Source organism: Gadus morhua, chromosome 19, assembly GCF_902167405.1.
Source record: "Gadus morhua chromosome 19, gadMor3.0, whole genome shotgun sequence".
Taxonomy (NCBI): Eukaryota; Metazoa; Chordata; class Actinopteri; order Gadiformes; family Gadidae; genus Gadus; species Gadus morhua.
Window position 1 is genome coordinate 6,667,089 of NC_044066.1, and position 23,622 is coordinate 6,690,710.

At 45.2% G+C, this 23,622-nt stretch overlaps 2 protein-coding genes across 2 annotated transcripts in view; one reads left to right on the forward strand and one right to left on the reverse strand.

Moving 5' to 3' along the window:
* The first annotated feature begins 577 nt into the window (after positions 1-577).
* slc31a2 (solute carrier family 31 member 2) lies at positions 578-6,201 on the forward strand. Its single transcript, XM_030341791.1, has 4 exons — positions 578-840; positions 2,066-2,132; positions 3,940-4,174; positions 5,351-6,201. The coding sequence occupies exons 1-4, from the start codon at positions 835-837 to the stop codon at positions 5,523-5,525; spliced, it is 483 nt and encodes a 160-aa protein (XP_030197651.1). The 5' UTR covers positions 578-834; the 3' UTR covers positions 5,526-6,201.
* A 469-nt stretch (positions 6,202-6,670) lies between these two features.
* The window catches only part of niban2a (niban apoptosis regulator 2a), a 29,948-nt gene continuing 12,996 nt past the window's right edge, over positions 6,671-23,622 (reverse strand). Inside the window, exons 6-14 of the mRNA XM_030341784.1 lie at positions 16,734-16,849; positions 14,205-14,309; positions 13,670-13,832; positions 11,392-11,579; positions 10,832-10,987; positions 10,229-10,342; positions 9,801-9,908; positions 9,598-9,709; positions 6,671-9,088 (exon numbers count right to left, since the gene is read on the reverse strand). Coding sequence (XP_030197644.1) covers positions 8,211-9,088; positions 9,598-9,709; positions 9,801-9,908; positions 10,229-10,342; positions 10,832-10,987; positions 11,392-11,579; positions 13,670-13,832; positions 14,205-14,309; positions 16,734-16,849 — 1,940 coding nt within the window. The 3' untranslated portion in view covers positions 6,671-8,210. The remainder of the gene's footprint in view (positions 9,089-9,597; positions 9,710-9,800; positions 9,909-10,228; positions 10,343-10,831; positions 10,988-11,391; positions 11,580-13,669; positions 13,833-14,204; positions 14,310-16,733; positions 16,850-23,622) is intronic.

Genomic DNA, 23,622 nt, shown 5'->3' on the forward strand with positions numbered 1-23,622 from the left:
TCAATTGGTGGAAGGATGAGTTAGTGCAATGCGGTTCGGCGTGACACAGGTGGAGCGCGCCAATGTTATAGGCTGAGAGGCTGGCCCTGCCGGCGCGGGAACTTTAAAGGGTAACTGAGGATGTGGTTCTACTGCAAAATATAAAATAATATAATTAAATGTTACTGTAAATGCAATGGAATTGTAAGCGTAATAATAATCTGATGTTCATTTTTTTTTTAAATATATAAAATAATGTTATTCTATTAAATTGTATTCTTCTTTAATAACACCCCCTAAAGAGTTTTAGATTAAGGGCTATATCATGAGCACACATTGCAATACTAGCCCAGACCTTATTTTTCAGATACTTACCTTTATTTACTACCTTGCTCTTGTGTATAATATGTAATTAAAGTAATTCTGATTCTGATTCTGATTCTATTCGACCTGTTTCTGTAATGTGTCCTGCCTTTAAACCAGAGCGCGGTCATCATGCTCTGAGGCGGTCTACCCGCCATACCACCAGTTGACCGACAGAGGTCACCAGCACGCCATGTGAAGAAAGAAACATGCATAAAAAAATACAGTCAGGGATTTTCCGGGCTGTCACGTGATCAAAATCCCAAGAAGCGACGATACAACAGAGGCGTCAGCAGCGGCGCCTGACTGACAAGCCATATGTCCCATGTTTCGGCGGAGGAGTAACATAGTTTCGATCTTGATATGAACTTATCTTGAAAGCGACGCCAACTTGCACCTGTGATCAAAGCGCTTTAAGTCGGAATGGAGTGTAGAACCGACAGCTGAAGACCCCCCGTTGATAAACAGGCGACTTTCTCCCCCTCAGCCGCGATGCAGGTGAGACCTACTGTGCGAAATTGCAGCTGTTTTAGACTTGGTATAAATGATATGAAGTATACTATCGGGTGTATATTTGTTTATTACCGAATGCTAATAACAACATAGTAACAACATATACAATGGTGCACCCGAAGATTTGTGCACTCAGGTCTGGTACATCGCAGCCTTGCTAAATACAGGTCGGGCAGGAAAATTACGAATTTGTGCAAATATGGGAGCTGCACTCCGTGGTGAATGTTTACCAATGTAGCCTCTTAAATATTCATCCGTATTCGCAGATTAATGTATATATGCTAATTTTAAATTACCCTAGAAATGTGTTCGGTTGTCATTAAGTAGGCCAAAGTATACATTTCAGCACAGGCAACTAAAGATCGTTTGAGTAAGCCATCTGCTATCTTGAACTATTTATTTCTCTTATCCCGCCCATAGTTTCTCAAAGAAAGCCAATCTTAATACACTTTCATTCCTGACGTCTGACGTGATTCCTGACAGCAACAGGATCGATACCTATCCTGGTTTTAACCTTTGTGTCTTTAGAGTTGCCATCGGGTCTGTTAAATTATCAGAGATCTATTTATTTATTTATTTTTGGACCCCGTCAGGGCCCTTTGTTGGGACTGCTAAATTGGCTTACACTCCCTACAATGGCATTTATTCAGGTTACTTCCCCATATTAACGTCATAGTCAAAAGATTTCAGATTGTCAAATTTCTGTAACTAAAGTTAACTAACTAAAGTTCAAAGTGACAGACACACTTTTTTTTCAGGAAGATGTATAGACCTACTTACTTAAGAATTAATACAAAATTAGTCTATATAACAACAGTGGAATATGAACAATGCTGAAATGCGTTGTCATATCTTACAAAAGGGTATGAAGGTGAGATAGTCAGTGTGGGAAATATCTTGAGATATTAACCAAATTTGAAGCATGGTGTTCTCTCAGACTCTGGGCAGCTGTTCAGCTCTGACAATATGCCCCTTTGTATTCCCTATGGACGCTCTAGATAGATGGCATTGCAAATTTCTCTGTCTATCGCTCAGTCTCTGCCTCCCTCCCTCCCTGTTTCTGCTCCCTCTTTAACTGCTGTTGATAGACATGCATGCCACAGTATGTCTGTATGTCGCTCGCCTGGAGAGCCCGGCTCCATACTTTTAGAAAACGGATGTTCTAGTTGTAAGTTAAACGTGTCGCGGTGTGCTCTGTCTCCTTCCCTAGATGACATTTGATGCGTCCAGCAGTGTCACGCTCCTGTTTGACTTCTGGGCCGTCCAGAGCCCACCAGGTACGTGCTGATGTTCCCATCCATGGTTCCAAACATAGGTACCATGCTTACTGTAGTTCATAGTTACCGCGGTTTTGTGCTGGATAACAAAGCATTGTAACTAAGGTGATCTTGGATCCATCGGTCCTACTATGCTATAGCAAAACCTCTGATCCAGCAGTCCCACGATGTTATAGCAGAAAATCTGGGGGGAGAACGCACAGAGCCTGGGCCGGAAAGCAACAATCGCAAGGGGCGGAGCTACGCATGTTCACTTTTTCGCCCCGTTGATTTGCTACCGAAGATAACTCGTTGCGTGAGTGGACGTAGCTTTTTGAAGGGTGTTTTGAATAAGCGTACTTCTACAGTTTCCAGTCTACATGGATTTGAAACCTTTAAAGACACCAGATTACTAGTGTTCGCCGAGATGGTGTTCAGCAATTACACACTTACAGATGCCCCTCTCAAGCCACATGATTGGTCGAAACATCCATGTAGCAAAATAAATAATTAACTTTGGTAACCAAGGCTTATTTCTATAGAATTAACTTTGGTGACCAAGGCTTCGTTCTGGATAACGAAGCCGTTGTACCTGTGGGCCCTGAAGGTCCAGGGCGCCTCGGCTAATTATCGTATTGATTCAGAGCTCCGTTCACCTGGTTGAGCCTCACCGCTGAGGCACGTCAACAGCATCATTAGCCTTAAATAATGATGGAGGTGGCCTAAAGCAAGATGTCTGCTAATGCCAAACCCTGCATGAGCTCTATCTGAATCCCCCGCAAGTCTCTTTGGATAATAGTGACTGCTGCTAGCAGCTAAACGACTAAACGCTCCCTGCACAAAAGGGAGATTGCAGATTGAGATTACATGTGGTCCGCTGTTAAAAGTGTGTGAACGTTAAATATGAAGTGCTTACCAATCATGTTCTTTGTACGTTTGTGTTAGTACAAAGAATCACGGTGGTGTAATGCATGACTGTGACACACGCAACACACATGACTATGTGCTGTATAAGTGGAGCATGTGGTCACTCGAAGACACTGTGTGCCTAAAGTGACCTAATGCCTCACCACTCTAAGACTGGTGCACCTACGATACCTTAAACATAGTCTATGGCGAGGGCTGTGTGGGATACCCGTACCTTTGGGCTAGGGCAGGGCGTTAGAGGGGAACACGTTGTCGGGGTTGTGGTCCCTGCCGTCACTGTCTGCAAAGCAACGGGTGATTGTTAAAGTTGTTTATGTCACTATGATCCTGTTTGGACCTGTCCCACTGGAGCATAAAAGTGTGGATAACAAGCAGGCGAAGCTCTATGCATGAATACTGATAAACTGTTTTCTGTTTAAATGAGCCCTGTAAACACGCTACTAGGCTATCCTTCTCCGTAACGTACGTAAAATATAATCACCAAGAAATGAAGAAGAGGTGTTTCATAGCAGTCTAGTGTAAAGACTGTCCGCAGGCATCTATGGTTCTCATGTTTGTTTTTCTGTATTTGTTTGCTGCAAACCAGCTTGTACTTAAGGCTATGTTGTATCAAACAAAGATTGCGTCAGATTACTCTAAAAGGCTGCAGAGTCTGAGCAATTAACCTTCATAGCCCTAGAGTTGCCTACATGACGTGTTTGTTTTATAGTACATGACATAACTATTTTCACAGACGTTACATAACTTTTTGTTTTGAATAATGTACCTTTCTAAAACGTGTGTGTGTGTGTGTGTGTGTGTGTGTGTGTGTGTGTGTGTGTGTGTGTGTGTGTGTGTGTGTGTGTGTGTGTGTGTGTGTGTGTGTGTGTGTGTGTGTGTGTGTGTGTGTGTGTGTGTGTAGGGATGGTGTTGTCAGTGCTGGTGGTGTGCCTGTTCACAGTCTTCTTTGAGTTCCTGAAGATGTGGAGGATCTGGTTGGGGAGCCCCCTCTCCGGCACCAAGTTCTACAGGCCCAGCTACCCCCAACCCTGCGACGGCAGCCCCGGGGAGTGCATCTCGGTGCTGGCCCCGGGCCGCTCCCAGTCCTCCCTGGCCCCCATACAGCCCCCTGCGGATACGCCTATCATCGCCAACGGGTAGGGAGCATGGAAAGGGTGGAAAGCGGGAGCGATAGGGCCTAAAAAAAATATTTTTTTGAAAGAGAGTGTGAGAGAGTGAATACAGGACGTTAAAGAGCAGGTAGGGTTTAGACTTTGAATACAGGTCATTAAGGAGCAGGTAGGGGTTAGACAGTGAATACAGGTCATTAAGGAGCAGGTAGGGGTTAGACAGTGAATACAGGTCATTAAGGAGCAGGTAGGGGTTAGACAGTGAATACAGGTCGTTAAGGAGCAGGTAGGGGTTAGACAGTGAATACAGGTCATTAAGGAGCAGGTAGGGGTTAGACAGTGAATACAGGTCGTTAAGGAGCAGGTAGGGGTTAGACAGTGAATACAGGTCATTAAGGAGCAGGTAGGGGTTAGACGGTGAATACAGGTCATTAAGGAGCAGGTTGGGGTTAGACAGTGAATACAGGACGTTAAAGAGCAGGTAGGGGTTAGACGGTGAATACAGGTCATTAAGGAGCAGGTTGGGGTTAGACAGTGAACTCAGAAACAGGCCATTATGGAGAAGTTTGGGGATAGGCGGTGTGTCTATTGAGACAGGTCCTTTAGGGCAAGGTTCCCACGTGTCCTAGAAAACCTGCTTTTTGATAAATGTCATGAAAGAGAAAGGAATGAAAGGAATTTTTGCAGATGGTAGCAATGCTCATTGTTTTTTCAACTAATAGGATTAGCTAATGTGTTTCGTAACATGTTTACCTTCATGCCTGGCCGTCAACCGCCTCAATAAGGGATCCTTCTGTTGAATCCAGACACAGCTCAATATTTGCTGTTCGTTCTGAATAAATAAAGGGCGCGATGTGCGCCTAGTTTTCTTCAAATGTTCAAAAACTATGAACAACAAAGAAGTTTAATAAATATTGCCTGCTTCATAACTTGGGCACGTGAGCGAACGAGAGGTATGGGAAGTGAAGGAAATTTGCAGAGACAGCTTGTTAAGGAAGGGTTAGACAGAGGGTAGCAGATAAGGGTTAAACAGTGAATACACGGACAAGGCATTAAGTAGCAGATAAGACATCGACAGTGAATACAGAGACCAGTCATTAAGGTGGTCCTATTGACTGTGATTAGATACATGTCATTAATTAGCTGCCAGGGGTATAAAGTAAATATCAGGCTCACTATTGTGTTTTCAATCTTCTTCTGCAGGTGGATGCTACACAGCGTCCAGACAGCTCTCCATGTTCTCCAGGTGGCCATGAGCTACATGCTAATGCTATGTGTCATGTCCTACAATGTATGGATCTTTCTGGGTGTCCTGTTTGGCGCAGGCCTAGGCTACTTCCTGGCCTACCCTTTAATCGGACGGATCTCAACCACCTGAACTACCTGGGCTAATTCCTGGGCTAAAATTTAACTTGACAGATCCACAGTTGGAACTATTGCGGTGTGGCTTGGGCTTATTCCTGGATCCACCCTGGATTTGAAAACTGAGCAGAAAGGTTTACTGTAGGTTGGTTCGTCAAGTATTTTCTTGATCGGAAATACGAGACGATGAAATAGAGAATCCAGTTGCCATTTAGGGTTGTGAATTTTTCTGAATTTATCTTAATTATTTTTTTTAAATCATAGTCTTTACTACACTTCTGTCGTGTAGAACGATAGTTGATAGAATTACTTTTCCCCAAACACTGAATCATTTTTAAAATGTTATTTTACTAACATGGCAATATCTACGCATTCAGCGTAGGCCTACTATAGAACTACATTTTGTATGTTTGTTTTATGTGCACAAGCTGATGACTGGACCGTCATGAAGCACCAATGGATCACTACTGTTAGTAGTTAGGGCAACAGCAAAGACCTCTGGGTCTGACCTTTGTTACCCAGGTAGCCCTGGCCTGGGAACATGAATGAGGGGATAGCCTGACTTGCACCTGCTAGATTTCCATGAAAAAAGGAGTGTGCGTGAATGTAGGATGTTTGTTTTAATGATCCTACCAATGCCCGATCAGTGTTTTTAATGATTTTTAAAATAAAAACTTTTTTTTGATGCAGTTTTTAATATCTTCTTTCAAGTTTCTCTTTTCCATGTATGGGTAGAAACTTGACCGCAGCTTTGAGGCTGTTTCATGTCATCTTAAAATATAGATTTTAAGTTTTTTTTTCTGAAAATATTTGATATGCACATTTAAACAGTGACAGTGGGGAAACTTCAATATAAATATAAATATTAAACAACTAATAAGTAGCAGGCTATAGGACCACTGAACACGTGATCGAAAGTCTTGTGAACGGCCAGGAACACGGTAGGTCTCTGCACCCACAAGGTTCAGCTGCACTGTGTTGTATAAAGATATAGGCCCTCAGTCCCACGTTTGGGTTGTCTTTATTGACTTTGTATAGATTGTGTCAACATGGTACATAATATCAGGCCAACCTATGAAGGAACAAGGAGATGCGCATATGTAAATTCAGGAAGATATTTGTGATTCCATAAGATACTGGGCTGTAACTTGAGGCAGTAAAGTTGCTGTAATCGGTATGTTTATTCCATTAATACATAATTATGTAATGCAATTCATCCATACATGTACAATGAATACGATCGAAAACAAAAGGCAAAGAGATGTGACATGGACAGAAGAGAAAGACCTCCACTGTATAATTTATATAATAAATAAACAAGTTAACGAGTCATCAGTTATTTATGCAAGCTCATAATCACAAAGTATAGTTTCCAATGGGTTATCAGGAAGTCTTTCAAATCAAGAGGGAAGTTGTTTGAGGGAATTGAAACCTGTGTCTAAAGCTGTTATGAATGACGTAACAGTCGGTTATACAAAACCATTTACACCCAGTTTTCCTGCATAGACAACAATAACATGGCCAGTAGAAAGATCTTAAAAAGTGTCTTCCACACAAAGAGGAGTCTCTTATGGGGACAAAATGGATAGAAATGTACAATTTCCCCTGCAAGTAACGCTATTACAGAATGATTATGTTAAACCCGCCTCAGAACGAGAAAAGCCAGTAGTAGATGACAGACAAAATGGAGAGCTACAGCTAATAGCTCCAGCGCCTCCTGTTGGTTCACACCGGGGATAACCATCCTCATCTTCCTTTAGTTATTTATCCATCACTTTTATCCTTTCCAAGTTCACCACTGAAATTTAATAAAACTATTTACCAGTAATTGACCAGTAATTAGTCACAAACAGGGTTAATTATTGAGCGTGAAAATGTGCTTGCTATATAGTTCCAGTTACAAATCATTGTGTGTGCTTTGCTAGTAATTCATCTTACAAAACAACTAGATTCACATGACCCCCTGTCCTAACTTGAAGTTCAATATCAACTCATCCCTTAAATGCCTCTTTTTCACTGCGTCCTTTATCGTTGACTAATGAACATTTAGTCAAACACATCCCTCTACCCTAACCGCACTCACTCCATATAAAGCACTAAGCAGTCATTTCAATACAATCCGACCACAATCACATCAACAATGTGTCGATACTCAAACAGGAGGCCGTACGTTTAGTAGAATATATATCATACACCCTAAGGATCAGACGAAAGAAACCGCTTTGAAAATGTATTTGAAACCTAATAGTGAGAGATCCCTCTATGACTGCTTTGTTAGACGCCGTTAAGTGGCCTTTTTGAACATTGCTCACCATGTTAGCTGTCCACACAGGATGTAGATACTCTCATATGCCACTAGGCTCACATGTACACCTGCTGTTAACGCTTCTAACTATCAGCCAATCAGCTGGCAGTATATATATTAAATCCCTGTACTGTCGTTGAAAGTACTTTTATAAAGGAAACTTAAAAGGTTTCTGAAATGCTAAGTATTTAAAGATTCTAACAGTAGATACCACATCAGATGTAATTGAATTCCAAGTGAAGCATTTAGAGTTATAAATAAGACAAACGTTTGTACGATTTCAAAACCTAGAAATGTAGCCACGCATAGTTTTGAAAGATAAGACTGAAGATGTATGCAAATTAAAGTCCTTGCTTAGGATTTACCTTTTTTGATGAAAGGTAATTAATGAATTTCTTAAATTTCACAAACGACGTCGGAGATTTGCACAGCTACCTTCTCCCCAAAGTTTTCCACCTCTTCGCCATTTCCGTCCCCTCCTGTCAGACCGTTTCTGATTGGCTGGGGGCCTACCTCGTTCAAACCCTCATTGGTCTTCGACGAAGTTTGCCCCAAATCGGCCTCTAAATCCGTGTCCTTCCCGCCTTCCTGCACGGCGAGATCTATTTCCTGTATGGCCTGCTCGATGTCGGTCACTTCCTGTTTCCTGTCTTTTCCCATGAGCCTCTTCATCATGTCCTGCGGCGAGACCCTCCGCTGGTCACCCCCCTCCACCAGGGTGGTCACCGACCTCACCTCCTCCACCGAGCCGTCCTCCAATAGGACGGTAGCCGACACCGGCTCCGTCCCGTTGGTCCCGCCCTCCTCCGCCTCCGGGTGCTCCACCTCCACCACAGGGTTGATCAGACCCCGGATCTCGTGCACGCTGTCGGGGGACTTGGGCGTCCGGGGAAGCATCCTGGCCTCGTCGTCGTCGTCGTCTTCCTCCTCCTCCGTTCCTAGTTTGCAGCGCATGCCGTAGTCCTCGCCTTCCTCCTCCGGGATGCCCTCCACGCCGGGCACCTCCATGCAGGACTCGTAGGCCAGGGGGACCCCGTCCAGCTGGATCATGGACACCACCTGCCGCCGCCTCTTGGCCGCCGCCAGCCCGCCCCGGGGGCCCTCGTCCTGGGCCCCGCCCTCCCCCTCCCCCTCCGGGTCGTCCGGGGAGAACTTGGTGGACCAGTCCACCGAGGGCGACTCCCCCAGCAGGTGGAGGTTGGGGTCGCTGTTGGTCAGCACCATGCTGTCCCGGTACAGGTTGTGGCGCCGCTGCACCGCCGCCTCCTTCACCGCTGTGGGGGAGAGAGGGGGGTGGAGGGGGGAAGGGAGAGAGGGAGAGAGGGGGAGAGGAGGGAGAGAGGGGGATGGAGGGGGGAGAGAAGGGGAGAGAGGGGAGCGCAAGGGAGGAGAAGAGGGTTAGTGACTAGGTTGATGGAATGGAAAAAAATAAAATTCCTTCGTATAAATGACTTGCGAGCTGCCAAGATTAAAAGCCAAACTACGACCACCAAAGGAAAATCCCGGCCGCCAATAAGAGAATCATTGGGGAAACGGCAAATTAAATGGGGCTGAATGTCGGTCCACTTAGATTTTATGGATGCAATGCGGTCTTTTGGTGGGGCGTAGTGGAATGTGGAGATGTGTCCGCCAAACAGGAAATGATCCCATCATTAAGGGTAGCATATGCAAGTGCAGAGATTGCGATTGTTTGTGCCTTGTTGTGTATCTGTGTATGTGCATGTGTGCTTGTGTTTGCGTACCTGTGTGTGTGCGTGTGTATGTGTCGTGCCTGCGTGCTCACCCATCATGATGTCCTTGGTGACAGAGTGCAGCACCACCTCCTCAAAGACGTTCTCCACCAATAGGAAGCGAGAGAAGTCCTCAAAGATGAGCTCCTTGAATTTAGGAAGCTCCTGCAGACGGGGAACACAAATCAAACCACAAGTTAGTGGTCGAGGGTTAAGCTAACATTGACATAAGAGGACTATGAAGACTGGAACTCACAGCAGTGCAGGAGGGAGACAGATGTTTTAGCATGTAGGGGATGATGATCTGCAGCAGAGCTTCTCGGAAGAACTTCTTGCGCACCGTGCTGCTGTCGTAGTCGTATTTCTGTACGGCACACACACACGCACGCACACACACACACACACACACACAGACACACAGTGTGGATGGATTTACTGAAGAAGCCTGTCTGACTTCATAGCTCAGTCAAAGCTCATAGATCAGTCTTTCTAAATGTCTTTCTAAGTATATATCGGTGTCTCCATCTATGTCCAATTGTCTGTGCATCTCTCTGATTAGGCGTCCGTACGTCCGTCTATCCATCTATCTATTCGTCCCTCTGAAGCCTCCCTGCCTCAGCACCATCCCATCAGTCAGTTGCCTGGCAACCCAGCAGAACCTCCTGAGCCCTCTCTCTCTCGTACCTTCAGCACCCGGTCCTCACACTTCTGGATGGTCTTACACAGGTCCTCGTCCCCCTGGCCCTCCAGGGACTGGTTCAGAAGCTGCTCAAACGTGTACACCGCGTTGTCCATTTGCTGAAAAGAGGAGAGGTTCAGACCACGATGAGATGTTCTTCATTAATCTCAGACACGAGATTGAGGTGTAACAGCAGAAAGGACGGGACAGTAATCAGAGTAAAAATGCAAAAAAAATTGTAAGGTAGATATACATGTGGAAAGATGTAGTATAGCATAAGAACTACAAAGCCAAAGTGTTAAAAATAGTAACTGCACTTATACAGATTAAATATTTTGTATCCATGAATTTATCACTTCAATTGTATAAAGCGTCGACCTTCATTGCAGGCTTTAAAAAATATTGATATATCATTAACACGTTGCAGTACTCATCATGACCACCAGGTGGGAGTAGAGTCAGTGGCGCCGTTGTGTGTGTGTGTGGCGGTAAACCGACGCAAAAGTAATGGTACTCTAATACGACCACACCTTTTAACCAAATAACCAGTTCCATGAGCTATTTTATCATCGACTCATGTACGCAGCAGAGCGACAGTGTCAGGTCACCTCTCTCATCAGGATCTGGGCTCTCTGGACGAACACGGAGGGGCTGGAGACGTCGAAGCGCTGCTGCAGTCCGTCCAGGTTCAGCTGCTCCACCTCCTCATAGCAGCTCTGCATCTTCACCGGGTGGAAGGCCAGCATGGACAGCCTCTCCATTTGCTGTGGTGGGAGGAGAGGGAGAGAGAGAGAGAGAGAGGGAGGGAGGAAGGGGAGAGGTAGGGGAGAGGTAGGGGGAGGGGAAGGCAATAAGGAAAGAATGAAGGAGTCAGTGATGATGGGAGATGAATGGTGTTGGGAGAGCACCAGAGCATGCGCAGTAGGCGATCCTCCCTGGTTATTAAAACACAGTCTCAAATTGAACCAAGATTACATCGAGGGAAAGAGAGACAGGTATTGGCAGACACACAGATAGATGATAGATACACACACAGAAAGACAGATTGACCCACAGACAGAGGGACGGACCGATACATGAGGCGATAAATATATAGCAACGGAAAGATAGATCGACAGACAGACAGACACAGATAGAAGATCTCGTATTGGATGAGACGTGAGCCCACCTCTCCCAGCAGCTCCTTGCCTCCTCCGTTCAGGGTGTTCTTGCTGACCTCCACCAGCTCCCTGGAGAAGACGTCCCTGACCTCCGAGAAGCCCCTGCTGGTGGGTTCCATTAGAGCCTCCAGGATGGAGTCCACGTACGGCTTCACACTGGCCAGCAGGAGCTGCTCCGCCCTGGGCAGCACCAGCGCTGCAGAGGAGGGGTGGAGGGGTTAGCTGACTAGGGCTAATGGAAAGGTTGTTCGCCTATTAGCGAACAGACAGCCAATGGAATGGCTCCTAGCTCACTAGCTTCCTGATATTATAATGCCCTTACCCAACCTGCAAGTTAAGGTCACGCATCTTAATTTTCCGCAAGTCCTTTTGTACAGCATTTTAACCCTAACTGTTGGGTGTCAACGTCATTCTGATCCCCTTGACTTAAGTGCGTGGATACACACATGTACGTAAGCAAACAAACACAAACAACACATGAAGGACGTGCTGGTGTAATGTTTCCTACACAGCATTATATCTTCTTACTGCATGGGTGTGTTTATGTGTGTGTTTTTGTGTGTGCGTGTGTGTGTCTGTGTGTGTGTGTGTGTGTGTGTGTGTGTGTGTGTGTGTGTGTGTGTGCGTGTGCGTGTGCGTGTTGGACTACAGTGGCAGCGATGGAATGTAGTTGTTCTACCTCAGTTCCCAGAGAAACAAAGCCACAGATAGAGGGAGGGAGAAACAACAGCCAACATCACCACCAACTAAGTACAACTTTATGAATCACACGGCGGCGGACAAAGAGCTGGTAATGGCTCGGAGCTTAAGAAAGACGAAGAGGGAGAGTAAGACGATGACAAACAAAGTGAGTAATAGGAAACAAGACTTAAGTGGATGTGATCATAGGAAAACACAACAAGGTCAAAGTTCATAAGTGTGGGCGGGATTGGCTCTTTTGAGAGGAGTGTTTCATGACGATGGAAATGGACATTGAGACACATCTCCAGAGCATGGTGTTGATGTCTTGGACATGGTGGCTACATACAGAGAAGGAGGTCAAAACTTGTGTGTTTGATCTATTTTACTGTGACTGGTCTGCCCTTTTTTGCAACTTGGGACTCCTAGCGAACTCGGTTAGGAGCGGTCACTCCTTTGGTGTTCCTTCCCTCTTTCCCTCTTCCCCTCTGGACTTTCTGGAAGCTTCTCCCTGTCCGTCTTAGTTGTAAGGGTAGGGAGGCGTGGCCTATAAGACTGGAACTGTGATTAATGCGACTTGGCTTGACATGAGAGATATTTCACTGTGATCTTAATCCTTTCTTTCTGCACTTTTTATTGACTTCTTATCATTTAAAAAGCTGCTTTGGAAATGCATATGTTTATTTTCCATGCCAATGAAGCTCTTTGAATTTAATTGATTTGAATTGAGAGAGAGAATGAGAAAGAGACATAGTCAGAGAGAGAGAAACTGAGACAGAGAGAGAGAGAGCAGGAGAGAGACAGGGATGGAGACAGACACAAAACAGGAAACAGGAAACAGACGCAGGAGTCTGACTCTGTTGTGCTTAGTCACCATGTCAGCACTGCACTCCACACACAACAGCCAAACAAAATCCCCCATGGACACCCGATACGGTCCCTAACTTGAGTTAGAGAACATTTCAGTGACAGATTGCTCTGCTTTAGCTCCACTTTGCCTCGGAGTGCTGTAACCGGCAGCCATGTTGGATAGGTCCGGTGTGGCTTGATGTCAGACAGCTCAACACACGGGAACAAGAGACCCAGATGGTGATGATGACACAGCGTGTCACTTGACTCCAGACTGCAGAGGGTGGGTGTGGTTCTTCTTTAATGTCTATGTTTCTCTGTCTGTCTGTCAGTGACACTCTCTGTCTTTGTCCGTTTGTGTATGTCCCTCTCCCTTTCTCTTCTTGTTTCTTTCTGTTTCTGTCTGTCTGTCTTTATTTCAGTCTTTGTCTCTCTCTATTTGTCTCTCTGTCTCTTGTCGCTTGTCTCCTGTCCCTGTCTCCGTCTCTGTCTCTGTTTCTGTCTCCTGTCTCAGTCTCCGTCTCTCTCTCCGTCTCTCTCTCCGTGTCTCTCCCTCCCTCTCTTTCTCTCTCTCTCTCTGTCCCTCTCTCTCTGTTTCTTTTTCTCTCTCTGTCTTTCTCTGTATCTCTCTCTCTATATATATAATACATTTTATTTTTAAGTTTAAATGAATTCAAGTCCCTTCTCAGTACTTCTCATCCCCTCCCTCCCCTCCCCTCCCTTCCCCCTTCTCCCTCTCCTCCCCCCCCCCGCTCCTACCTCTCATCTTCCCCTGGACGTGGTCCTTGGAGGCGATGATCTGGTCCATGTCGGTCCGCAGCCCCGCGTCCAACGCGGGCCTCTGGACCTCGCAGCTCTGGACCAGCGCCTCGTAGTGGGCCCGGGTGTGGCGCAGCACCTGCTTGTACAGCGCGTCGGAGATCTGGAGGAGGGGAGGAGGCGGGGTCACGTTCAGCATGGGCCCAACACAGGCGTGTGTACATGGACGCCTGTCCAACCATGAGCTGCTGCGCAACAGATGGTTCAGTCTCACACAACATACACCTGTGGGCCTATTTGGGCAGTTTAAATCAGATCATCATAGATCCTATGGTGTCCTGTACACTGAGCAGATATTGTTCTTCATCATGAGAAAAATCTTGGAACAAAATGTATTTATTTGTTAATATTGACCCTAGAAGTAAAACATGATTTTCACTTGGTTTTAGTTCACACATGACATTGTTAGATGCAAAGGTCAACAGAATTTGTAAATAACTTGTGTTTGAACTATAATGTTGTTGTCGATGTTTACCAGCATCCAGTGTCTCTGTTTCTGCTGAAGCTTCCCTTTGAGTCTGTGAGCGATCAGACTCCTCATCTCTGGATGGAGAGTCTCCATCACCAGGTTAGCTAGGATCTACACACACACACACACACACACACACACACACACACACACACACACACACACACACACACACACACACACACACACACACACACACACACACACACACACAACCACACGCATACACACACAGATGCAGAGAGTGAGACACACACACATGAACACAGTTAGAGAGAGACAACACACACACACACACACACACACACACACACACACACACACACACACACACACACACACACACACACACACACACACACACACACACACACACACACACACACAAAAACACAGTATTACAATCATGGAAAAATAAGAATCAGAATGTTTAATCTGCACAAATTGCTCGGTCAAAGAAAACAACTGTGTATTTCAGTGTGTCTGTGTAGACCTAGTACCTTGTGTTGTGTACATTTCCAAATACAAACACAAATACACCAAAGCTGAAGGTACCGATTAGACATCGAGTCACTGAACAGTTTTTTGATAACACTGCCAATGTTTAAATCTGTTGACACAGACAATAGAGAGTGGAATGATTGAATTGCCATTGAAGAAGGTGTCAGCTTACAGTGTTGACCCGTTGTTCAAAGTAACACTAGGCAGGCTTAGAGTCCCTATTTTACCATCTTGTTTTTCTGTGGTGTGGATTGGTTGATAACCTCCCCTGACATTACACGTGGGCGTGTCCCCCCGTATGACGGACAACTCAACCTACCGCCATGTGATCTGTAGTGGCTCATCAACCCCTGATGGTAACATAGGGCCCCTTTAGCACTCATCCAATGAGGTTTGAAAACATAACGGCATGTAAATGCTCTGGATACTTTATATTTTTTATATTTTTATTTTATTTTTTATTTTCTCAATCGTCAAAGAGTTGGATTTCACTTGAAATGTCACATTCAACACCAGCAGCTTGTCTTTAACACTCATCCAATGTTGTTTGGAAAACGTTAGCTGAAAACACGTGAAGGCGAGCTAATACACACAGCGTCTCTGTTCAAACAGTTTAGGCGCGCATGGTAAACAGAGAGAGAGCTCTGATGAACAGGTCATTCCATCATGCTCCTCGGATCGTGGTTCCTCCACTCTGCCAGCAAGTTATTGTCATGGTAAAAATGTAACGCTGTGCACGCCTCTCATGACGCACAACCAAAAGGCTGTGAGTTTTTTCACACGTTAGGTTCCCCTTGAGTTCACCTGATGAATCTGGATGGCAGGAGATTGCGAGAGATATAAGCCTTGACAACTGGTTTGAACAAGCCCTGCATATAAACAGAGTGTGGTGTGATGTTGAAAGGGGTTCAAACCATCTGCATGGACCAAGATTAAAGTTACTCAATATTTGTCCAAATATTCTAAGTATTGATTATTGGGCGTTAATAATACACCTCTGCAATGATACAAAAGGCGTTTGGAAATTCCTCATACCTCAGTTACATATTTTTGCTAGTTGTCATGGGACTTATTAACTCTGGCGATTGAAGCAAGGAAATCCAAGGAACCGTGAGTGTGGGTTTGTCTCGTCTTTTAGATTAATTGAAAGTATTCCATATTTAAGATCCATTAAACTTTCTATTTTTGTAACCCCAATGTCCACGTTCTATCCTGTAGCTATCCTTGAGCAAAATGTGCCCTCACCACTCCCTGCTCATGTATCTGAACGCACTATAAGTCACTCTAGATAATAAGTGTCTGCTAAATAGCGTAAACAGTGAATTGTTTAGTGGCAGCAAGGAGCGGTACAAACTAAAAGCAATGAAGGAGGATGGACAGCTCACCTACATCATTATATTGACCAACACAAGGTGGCATGTGACTTATGTGTGATCTTTGGACAACTGAAGTCGGTCTCCGACAGCGAATACGAGATGTCTAGACACCTGGTCCAGATGAGACAGGAACAATTACCCCCGCCTCGTCTCCTGAGCCTTTGAGCCAAACTTCAGTGATGTTAACATTTGATGGAACAAGCTTCTGGCTAACTACTGCCTGCATGGATAAGAGGTGTTTTCATTTGGTCAAAAGAGGGATAACAAAGAGGGAAGATGAAACTATGGAAGTGATAGTTGTGGTCAAGCCATATTTCAACAGATACTTGAGAACCACCTGAAACTAGGGCCAGTCTAAAATGGAAAATTGGAACCAATTATCCTAGTGCAAGATGCCTTAACCCCTACCTGCTCCTTAATGATAGATATCAGATTTCACTGCAAGTCCTTCTGGGTAATATCTAGTAATTTACTAAATAACTTACTCTTGATTAGTACACACATGTCCTTCAAAGCTACGTTATAACATCACTCAAAGACAAACTGGAAAGAAACAATGAGAAGCTGGAGAGAAAGCATCTGTCCACTGGTTATCGTACCTCTCTGACAGTATGACACTGGGATATCAAATGAACCGGCTGTAATGAGTCCTCCCTACCTGCGGGGGTCCTCCACACATCATGTCCCAGGTGCCGTAGTGGCCCTTGGCCTGCCTGTGGAGCCGAACGGCGTCGGTGAAGGCGGGGGTCAGGACCTTGCAGTCCTCTGAGAGACCTGGTGGAGGAAGGAGAAGAGGAAGGAACCCGGGTGAGATAGAGAACCGAAGGAGGGCTTATGGTTGATCACAAGGTTTCTGCGGTCACTCCTCCAGATTTTACTTGTGCGCTAGTACTCCAGTTCTCTACTCTGTTACCGTGCTCCAGCGTGATGGCTTTAGGGAACCACAGGTGCAGGGTGGTGTCATGTTGTGTTAAAGCTCTGTGTGAGAACACCTCCTACTGGATAAACCACAGAGATCGGGTCACAGTGATTTCTCTGCAAAGAGCGTCCCCATACCAATACTACCATACTATTTAGTAGGCCAGAGAAGCATTTAATACGTCCCAATGCATAGGATGAAAAATGCAGCACGCCCAATATACCAGGATGTGGTACTACTGTACATCCGGTCGCATTTCGCAGTATGACAGCCAGCATGCTTTTTGTCTGTTCTGCCCAACAATCGTCTGCGCATCAGAAGATACGTCACATCAAGTGAGCCTTCAAGAAGTCAAGGGTTGGCACTACAGGTGTGCTAATCGGTGAAATCCCCTTTAGTACATCCCGATCGTATGCATACTATGAGCAACACTATGTACTTTGTAAGGGTAGCTGCAGCACGTACTGCAAGTAAAAAGAAGGCGCATGCGGTTTTGAACGCAGCCAGTGTCTTCCTTTTATCTTCTTTGAATATAAATTGGCGGTACGCACTGCACACAGACCGCCATGCCAGCAGCACACCACAACGTGTGTCTTTACACAAGTCAATTCCAAGAAACAGATTTCTAGAGCACCACATCTCCACCACCCTGTTTGTGTTGTGCTCACACATGTACGAAGGGATCGGCAAAGACACAATCAGTTTCTAATCACCAGCCACCCACCAAGCCACCCCCTCCCACAGCTGTATGTCATCCATGAAACAGGAAGTTGTGGGCTGGCTGGGGCACTGATCGTGTGGCGTTGCTATGGATACCGTCCCCTCCTCAACACAGGGACAATGGGAGCGGTTCGAATCAGGCACTGGGCGACCGTCAGACCGTGTGTTTCCAGGAAGTTGGTGCTGGTGATAACACACCCGTGTGTGTGTTTACGTGATTTGAAATAAACAGCCAAGGCGAGGTTACGATCTGTCTGCTGGTGTCAGGCTGACTCTTCACTGGATCCCTCTTGGCACAGAAGATGTAGATTTTTATTTATTTAAGTATGGCGATGAATATTTGCTTAACAAGGTGCTAAAACAGAGAAGTACAGTTTATGCGATATTTGGGATATATACAGGAGATGAGTTTGAGGATGCCTTTTGAATAACAATGTAATCTTTATTCAAAAGGTCTAATGTATATAAGTTCATATAAATCATGGGCATTCAATGATTGCAAAGGCGGTTTCAGCCCAGCCACACGACAACAGTGTGTCTGTGAATCATGGACGCTCGAGTACAATGGAAAATGGGTCGTGTTTGGTCCAGAGCACATGAATAGGAAAACTAGAGCACATCTATGGATAGTCATGTGTGTGTGTTTGTGTCAACACAGCGTATGTATTTGTGTGTTAGTGTGTGTGTGTGTGTGTGTGTGTGTGTGTGTGTGTGTGTGTGTGTGTGTGTGTGTGTGTGTGTGTGTTAGTGTGTGTGTGTGTGTGTGTGTGTGTGTGTGTGTGTGTGTGTGTGTGTGTGTGTGTGTGTGTGTGTGTGTTAGTGTGTGTGTGTGTGTGTGTGTGTGTGTGTGTGTGTGTGTGGTTTTTTTTGGTTTAGTGTGTGTGTGTGTGTGTGTTTCTTTGTGTTAGTGTGTGTGTGTGTGTGTGTGTGTGTGTGTGTGTGTGTGTGTGTGTGTGTGTGTGTGTGTGTGTGTGTTTCTTTGTGTTAGTGTGTCTGTGTGTGTGTGTGTGTTTCATTGTGTTAGTGTGTGTGTGTGTGTGTGTGTGTGTGTGTGTGTGTGTGCGTGTGTTTCTTTGTGTTAGTGTGTGTGTTAGTGTGTGTGTGTGTGTGTGTGTGTGTGTGTGTGTGTGTGTGTGTGTGTGTGTGTGTGTGTGTGTGTGTGTGTGTGTGTGTGTGTGTGTGTGTCTGTTTGTGTGTGTGTGTGAGAGAGAGAGAGAGAGAGAGAGAGAGGGTGTCTGTGATGTTTTGTCTACCATACACTCAAGCTCTTGATGTTTCGTCTGAGTTTCCGACCCAGGAGGATCTCACAAAGACAGGAAGCAAGTTTACCTTGAAGGGGATCGGGAGAAGAGGGAGGGAGTGAGGGAGAGAGGCAGGGATTCATGGAGTTAGGGTATGCGGGTGGGGACAGTCGGAGGGTGTGTAGGTTAGGGGTGGGCTATGAGGGAGAAGCAGGGGAGGGAGGGGTCCCAGAGTTGGGTTTTATGAGGGTCACAGGGTCAAACCACGAGGGTCGTAATGATCACCAGAAGACTTTCACTGAGGTAGGTTAAATGAGTTTGAATAACATAACGAATGAGAACAACGCCACGTGAAACGCACTGCAAAGAGACACAATAGAAGTTTGTGGGTATGACAGAGGAGGGATGAGCATAAATAGATCAGAGGCATGGAGTCTAAATTAAAGTTTGTTATTTTGGGGAGGTTGCCGGTTGCCGCTGAAATGATAGTTGCTTTGAGATATTTATAGATCGACCTTGGTTTAAGCTTGTTGAACGTGTCACTTGTGTGAAAAATGTGACGCTTCCTCTTGAAGCTGTTCAGTGACACGTTATAACAGGTCCGCGGCAGAGACTGGCCTCGGTTCTTCCAGCCTCAGGATATATTCCTGGATTCAGGGGCTGGGTGAGGTGTCTGTCTCCTGAGCGGGGAACACAACCATTGGTTCTGCAGTACATCGAGAAAGAAGCCTCCACAGCGATACAATGGCCTGAAGTGAAGGACTTTTCAAGTGGCCGCTCACGACCCTCGTATTCAGTTACACTAATGGACAATGAGCAGGTTAGAAGTGGACGTCTGCCTCTGTAATCCGATCATAATCTGATCATAATCTGATCCAGTTGACTGGGCTGCGGGATCAGGTAAGAGATTGCCACAGAAAAAAGGGAGAGGCCAACATTGGCAAAGTAATGGCTCTATAATTGTGTTTGTGTAAGTGTGAGTTTGGGTGTGTGTGTGTGTGTGTGTGTGTGTGTGTGTGTGTGTGTGTGTGTGTGTGTGTGTGTGTGTGTGTGTGTGTGTGTGTGTATGTATACAGAGGAACATGTGGCAGCACTTACCACAGTGTGTATTTCAGAGATGTTCCTCCCTGTCTAACTCACAGCCCTGTGGTCGGTGGTATTCGGACCAGCAGGCTGAGTTCCCAGGCCCTCACCTCCACCATAAGCATATTTCCATTTTATGTAAACACTTATGTGTCCTTGTGTCCTTGTGTTTATGCATGAGATGTCCATACTGTAGAAAATGTGTGCATCTCCTTTTACCTGAAAGACATTCATGTTTCCTTTTTGGTTTTATTATTTGACAAAAAGGGGTTTACTATTGCCCTGCTTTTTTGTATTAATTTCAGTTATACATTTTTAAATGTTGTTAATGTGTAGTTGATAGTTTCACGTGTACCTCCTTTGCATTTATTCCCACCATAGCCCTCTCTGGGAGGGAGGGAGCGCTGTCTGGTGTGTTTTCCTTCGTATGGTTTTTCCCTTTTTCCCACGGAATTTGGTAGGTTTTCCCCTTGGCTTCTCTAACACACACAGTAATAAATATACATAATATGCTAAACTTGACCAGACTTCACATTTTTCCACAGAGTTGGCAGATCCCTACTGGGTGCTTCAGCCAAGAACTTCAGGACCCAGTAGAGGCTTGGAGGCTCTTCTAGAATGCAGAGGGTTCTAGAATGTTGCAGAAGGTAACCCCCTGTGATTGATGGGTCAATGGTGGTCCAGTGACCCACAGTCAGGGGCGGGACATGACGGTTGTTACGGCTTCTGTTGTGCTGCTTATTATTGGAGCAGCCAAGCAGGAAGTGTTTTTTCTTGCCCGGGTCAGAAGGGATAACCTCTGTTTTATCCCGGTCGTAAGTCAATGTGTGGACAGTTGGACCAATCATATGGCAAGGTTTGGAAGCAGGGGATAGTGGTGGACTGAAAATTATATAATGATAAGAGGTTCTAGGTTAAAATCCCAATGCCTTGCAGCCTTGAGCGAGATGCCCTAACCCCTTCCTGCTACTTAAAACTAACTAGGGTTGACCATTTATTCGAGAAGCATTATTTGGCAAATTTGTTGAAATTCTCATTACCTCTCTGAAGCAATCAATAAATCAAATGCTCTGACAAAAATATATACAGAGAGAGAGATGGAGTCAAAAGGACACTTGCCTATTGTAAAGGAGTAGCCGATGCAGACTTTGTAGATAAGCTATAATTAACAGCCATAATAGCTATGCAACGCGGGCGTAACCACATGGTTTTGTAATGAGGTTTACTTACTGGTTTAGTTTGCATTCCAGAAACATCAATCCTTTTATCCACACACACTTTATAACATTTGCATGTTCGTGGATCCGTTGGTGTCTGCATGTGTGTCACTGCATTGTAGTTCGCGAGGATATTTCCCTTGCGGTTGCACTCATTTGGATATTATGAACAGTGTGTCTCTAGGCAGAAGTTGGTATCTCATGTCGGTTTCTGCTCGGTGTGTGATATCTCATTTAATTGCTTTGCATGAAACTTTCTCCTCTCAAATGTCTCGTTCACTGCTCCGGCGCTTCATAACTCAGAAGTGAACAATACAGCAGCGACACATCAGAGAGTATGGGTTACAAAGTGCCCTCGGTGCTTCGTCTGTACGAGACGATAATCCGTTGGAAACAGTGTTTTGTTTTATCTGTTCTTTTTTGCTATGTTAACAATTAGTAGTATTTCTTACACCAAACTAGAATGTGCATTATGTTTTACACACGTGATAACCTTAAATAATACGTTACACCTTGCTTCAGGTTATCCTGACTTTATCGCTAATGTAAGTAATTGTAATTGGTAACGTTAGCTAACTGTAAATTGCTTCTGATTTGACTCATGTGTTGGAACGTAAACAGCAAGTTAACACTACAGGACTAGAGAATCACATACACACACACACACACACACACACACACGCACGCGCACACGCACGCGCACACGCACAAGCACACACACACACACACACACAGCTCCATTAAAAATAACAACACATGAGGGATTTGTTTCCTTTAGGTCTGTGCACATGTGTGTTCCTATTTATGTGCGTGTGCGTGTGCGTGTGTGTGTGTGTGTGTGTGTGGCAGGTTAACAACCAGTACAGTTGTGTCCATAATGGGGTAGGGGTCAACCCTACAGGGTCGTTAGTCATGGCAGGAAACAGGCTCTGCTGTAACTCTGAACGTCAACACAACTGAGGTGCCACAGGGCAGCACCACTACTCCATAAAGCCCACCGGATGTGTTTCAAGAAGTAAATACTGGAGAATAATCCACATCAGTGGCTTTCAAACTGTGGGTCGTGGCCCATTAGTGGGCCTTGTGTTTTAAAAGAAAAACGCATATCTTTATGTCTGTTTCATTTGATCATACGCATGGATGAAGTCTGAAAGTGGAGAATACTCTATTGAAGAAAAACATACATGGTGTAAAGTTAAATACATCACCTGTTTTGGACGCAGTAATGAGAATGTAAAGGTCATATGTCTACAAATTCAATCTATGCAAAATAGGTCAACCACAGATATACACTGTGTCCAATCGTCATTCTATAATGCATCATTGTGCATTGACATTATACTATGTCAATGGAACAGGATGATAGAGCCAAGTTGCCCTTATATGGGCAACGGGGGCAGTAGAACACTGAGGGAAGCTGGTTCTGAAACTTCGAAATTGGAATATTCAGTGGGGATTCTGGAGTTCTCTGAGCATGCCCGAACACACAGTCAATCAATTGAGATTGAGTGAGTGAGTGAGTGAGTGAGTGAGTGAGTGAGTGAGTGAGTGAGTGAGTGAGTGTGAGAGAGAGAGAGAGAGAGAGAGAGAGAGAGAGAGAGAGAGAGAGAGAGAGAGAGAGAGAGAGATAAAGAGAGAGAGAGAGAGAGAGAGAGAGAGAGAGAGAGAGAGAGAGAGAGAGAGAGAGAGAGAGAGAGAGAGAGAGAGAGAGAGATAAAGAGAGAGAGAGAGAGAGAGAGAGAGAGAGAGAGAGAGAGAGAGAGAGAGAGAGAGAGAGAGAGAGAGAGAGAGAGTTGGTAAAGGAGCCTAGTGACTGCAGGAGAGGGAACATGGTCAAATAATAGTCAAAGGAAGGACATGCCATCTTTTGAGCCGGCTATGTTCCTGCTATGCTAACTATGTCTCTTAGATCCCTATCTATTGTTAAACACTGTGGATTAGGCTGGGAGCCAGGGATTGTGTGTGTGAGCTGGCTTTGTGTCGCCTCTCTGACGACAAGTTTAGACAAGAGGAAAGAAATGCAGTCCAGGTTTCTTATGCTAATGACCAATGTTTTACCTGCATCTGGTGGGGGTTTGGATAAGGTGTTCACAAGAAAATGTTGGTGGTGAGATACTGGAATTCATTCCAAGATCTTAGCATGTGAGTTAGCTGAGATGTAACCAGGCATAACCATAAGAAGGTTGGACCCAGCTTAGATGGTAGACATGCCAGTGTGTGTGTGTGTGTGTGTGTGTGTGTGTGTGTGTGTGTGTGTGTGTGTGTGTGTGTGTGTGTGTGTGTGTGTGTGTGTGTGTGTGTGTCATGACGCGAGGGAGAGAGAGAGAGAGAGAGAGAGAGAGAGAGAGAGAGAGAGAGAGAGAGAGA

What these genes read in the sequence shown, in the direction of transcription:
- slc31a2 (XM_030341791.1), top strand. An exon ending in GGCCGTCCAGAGCCCACCAG is followed by an intron (nt 2,133 to 3,939) that starts GTACGTGCTGAT and finishes GTGTGTGTGTAG; the next exon opens with GGATGGTGTTGTCAGTGCTG. An exon ending in ACGCCTATCATCGCCAACGG is followed by an intron (nt 4,175 to 5,350) that starts GTAGGGAGCATG and finishes CTTCTTCTGCAG; the next exon opens with GTGGATGCTACACAGCGTCC.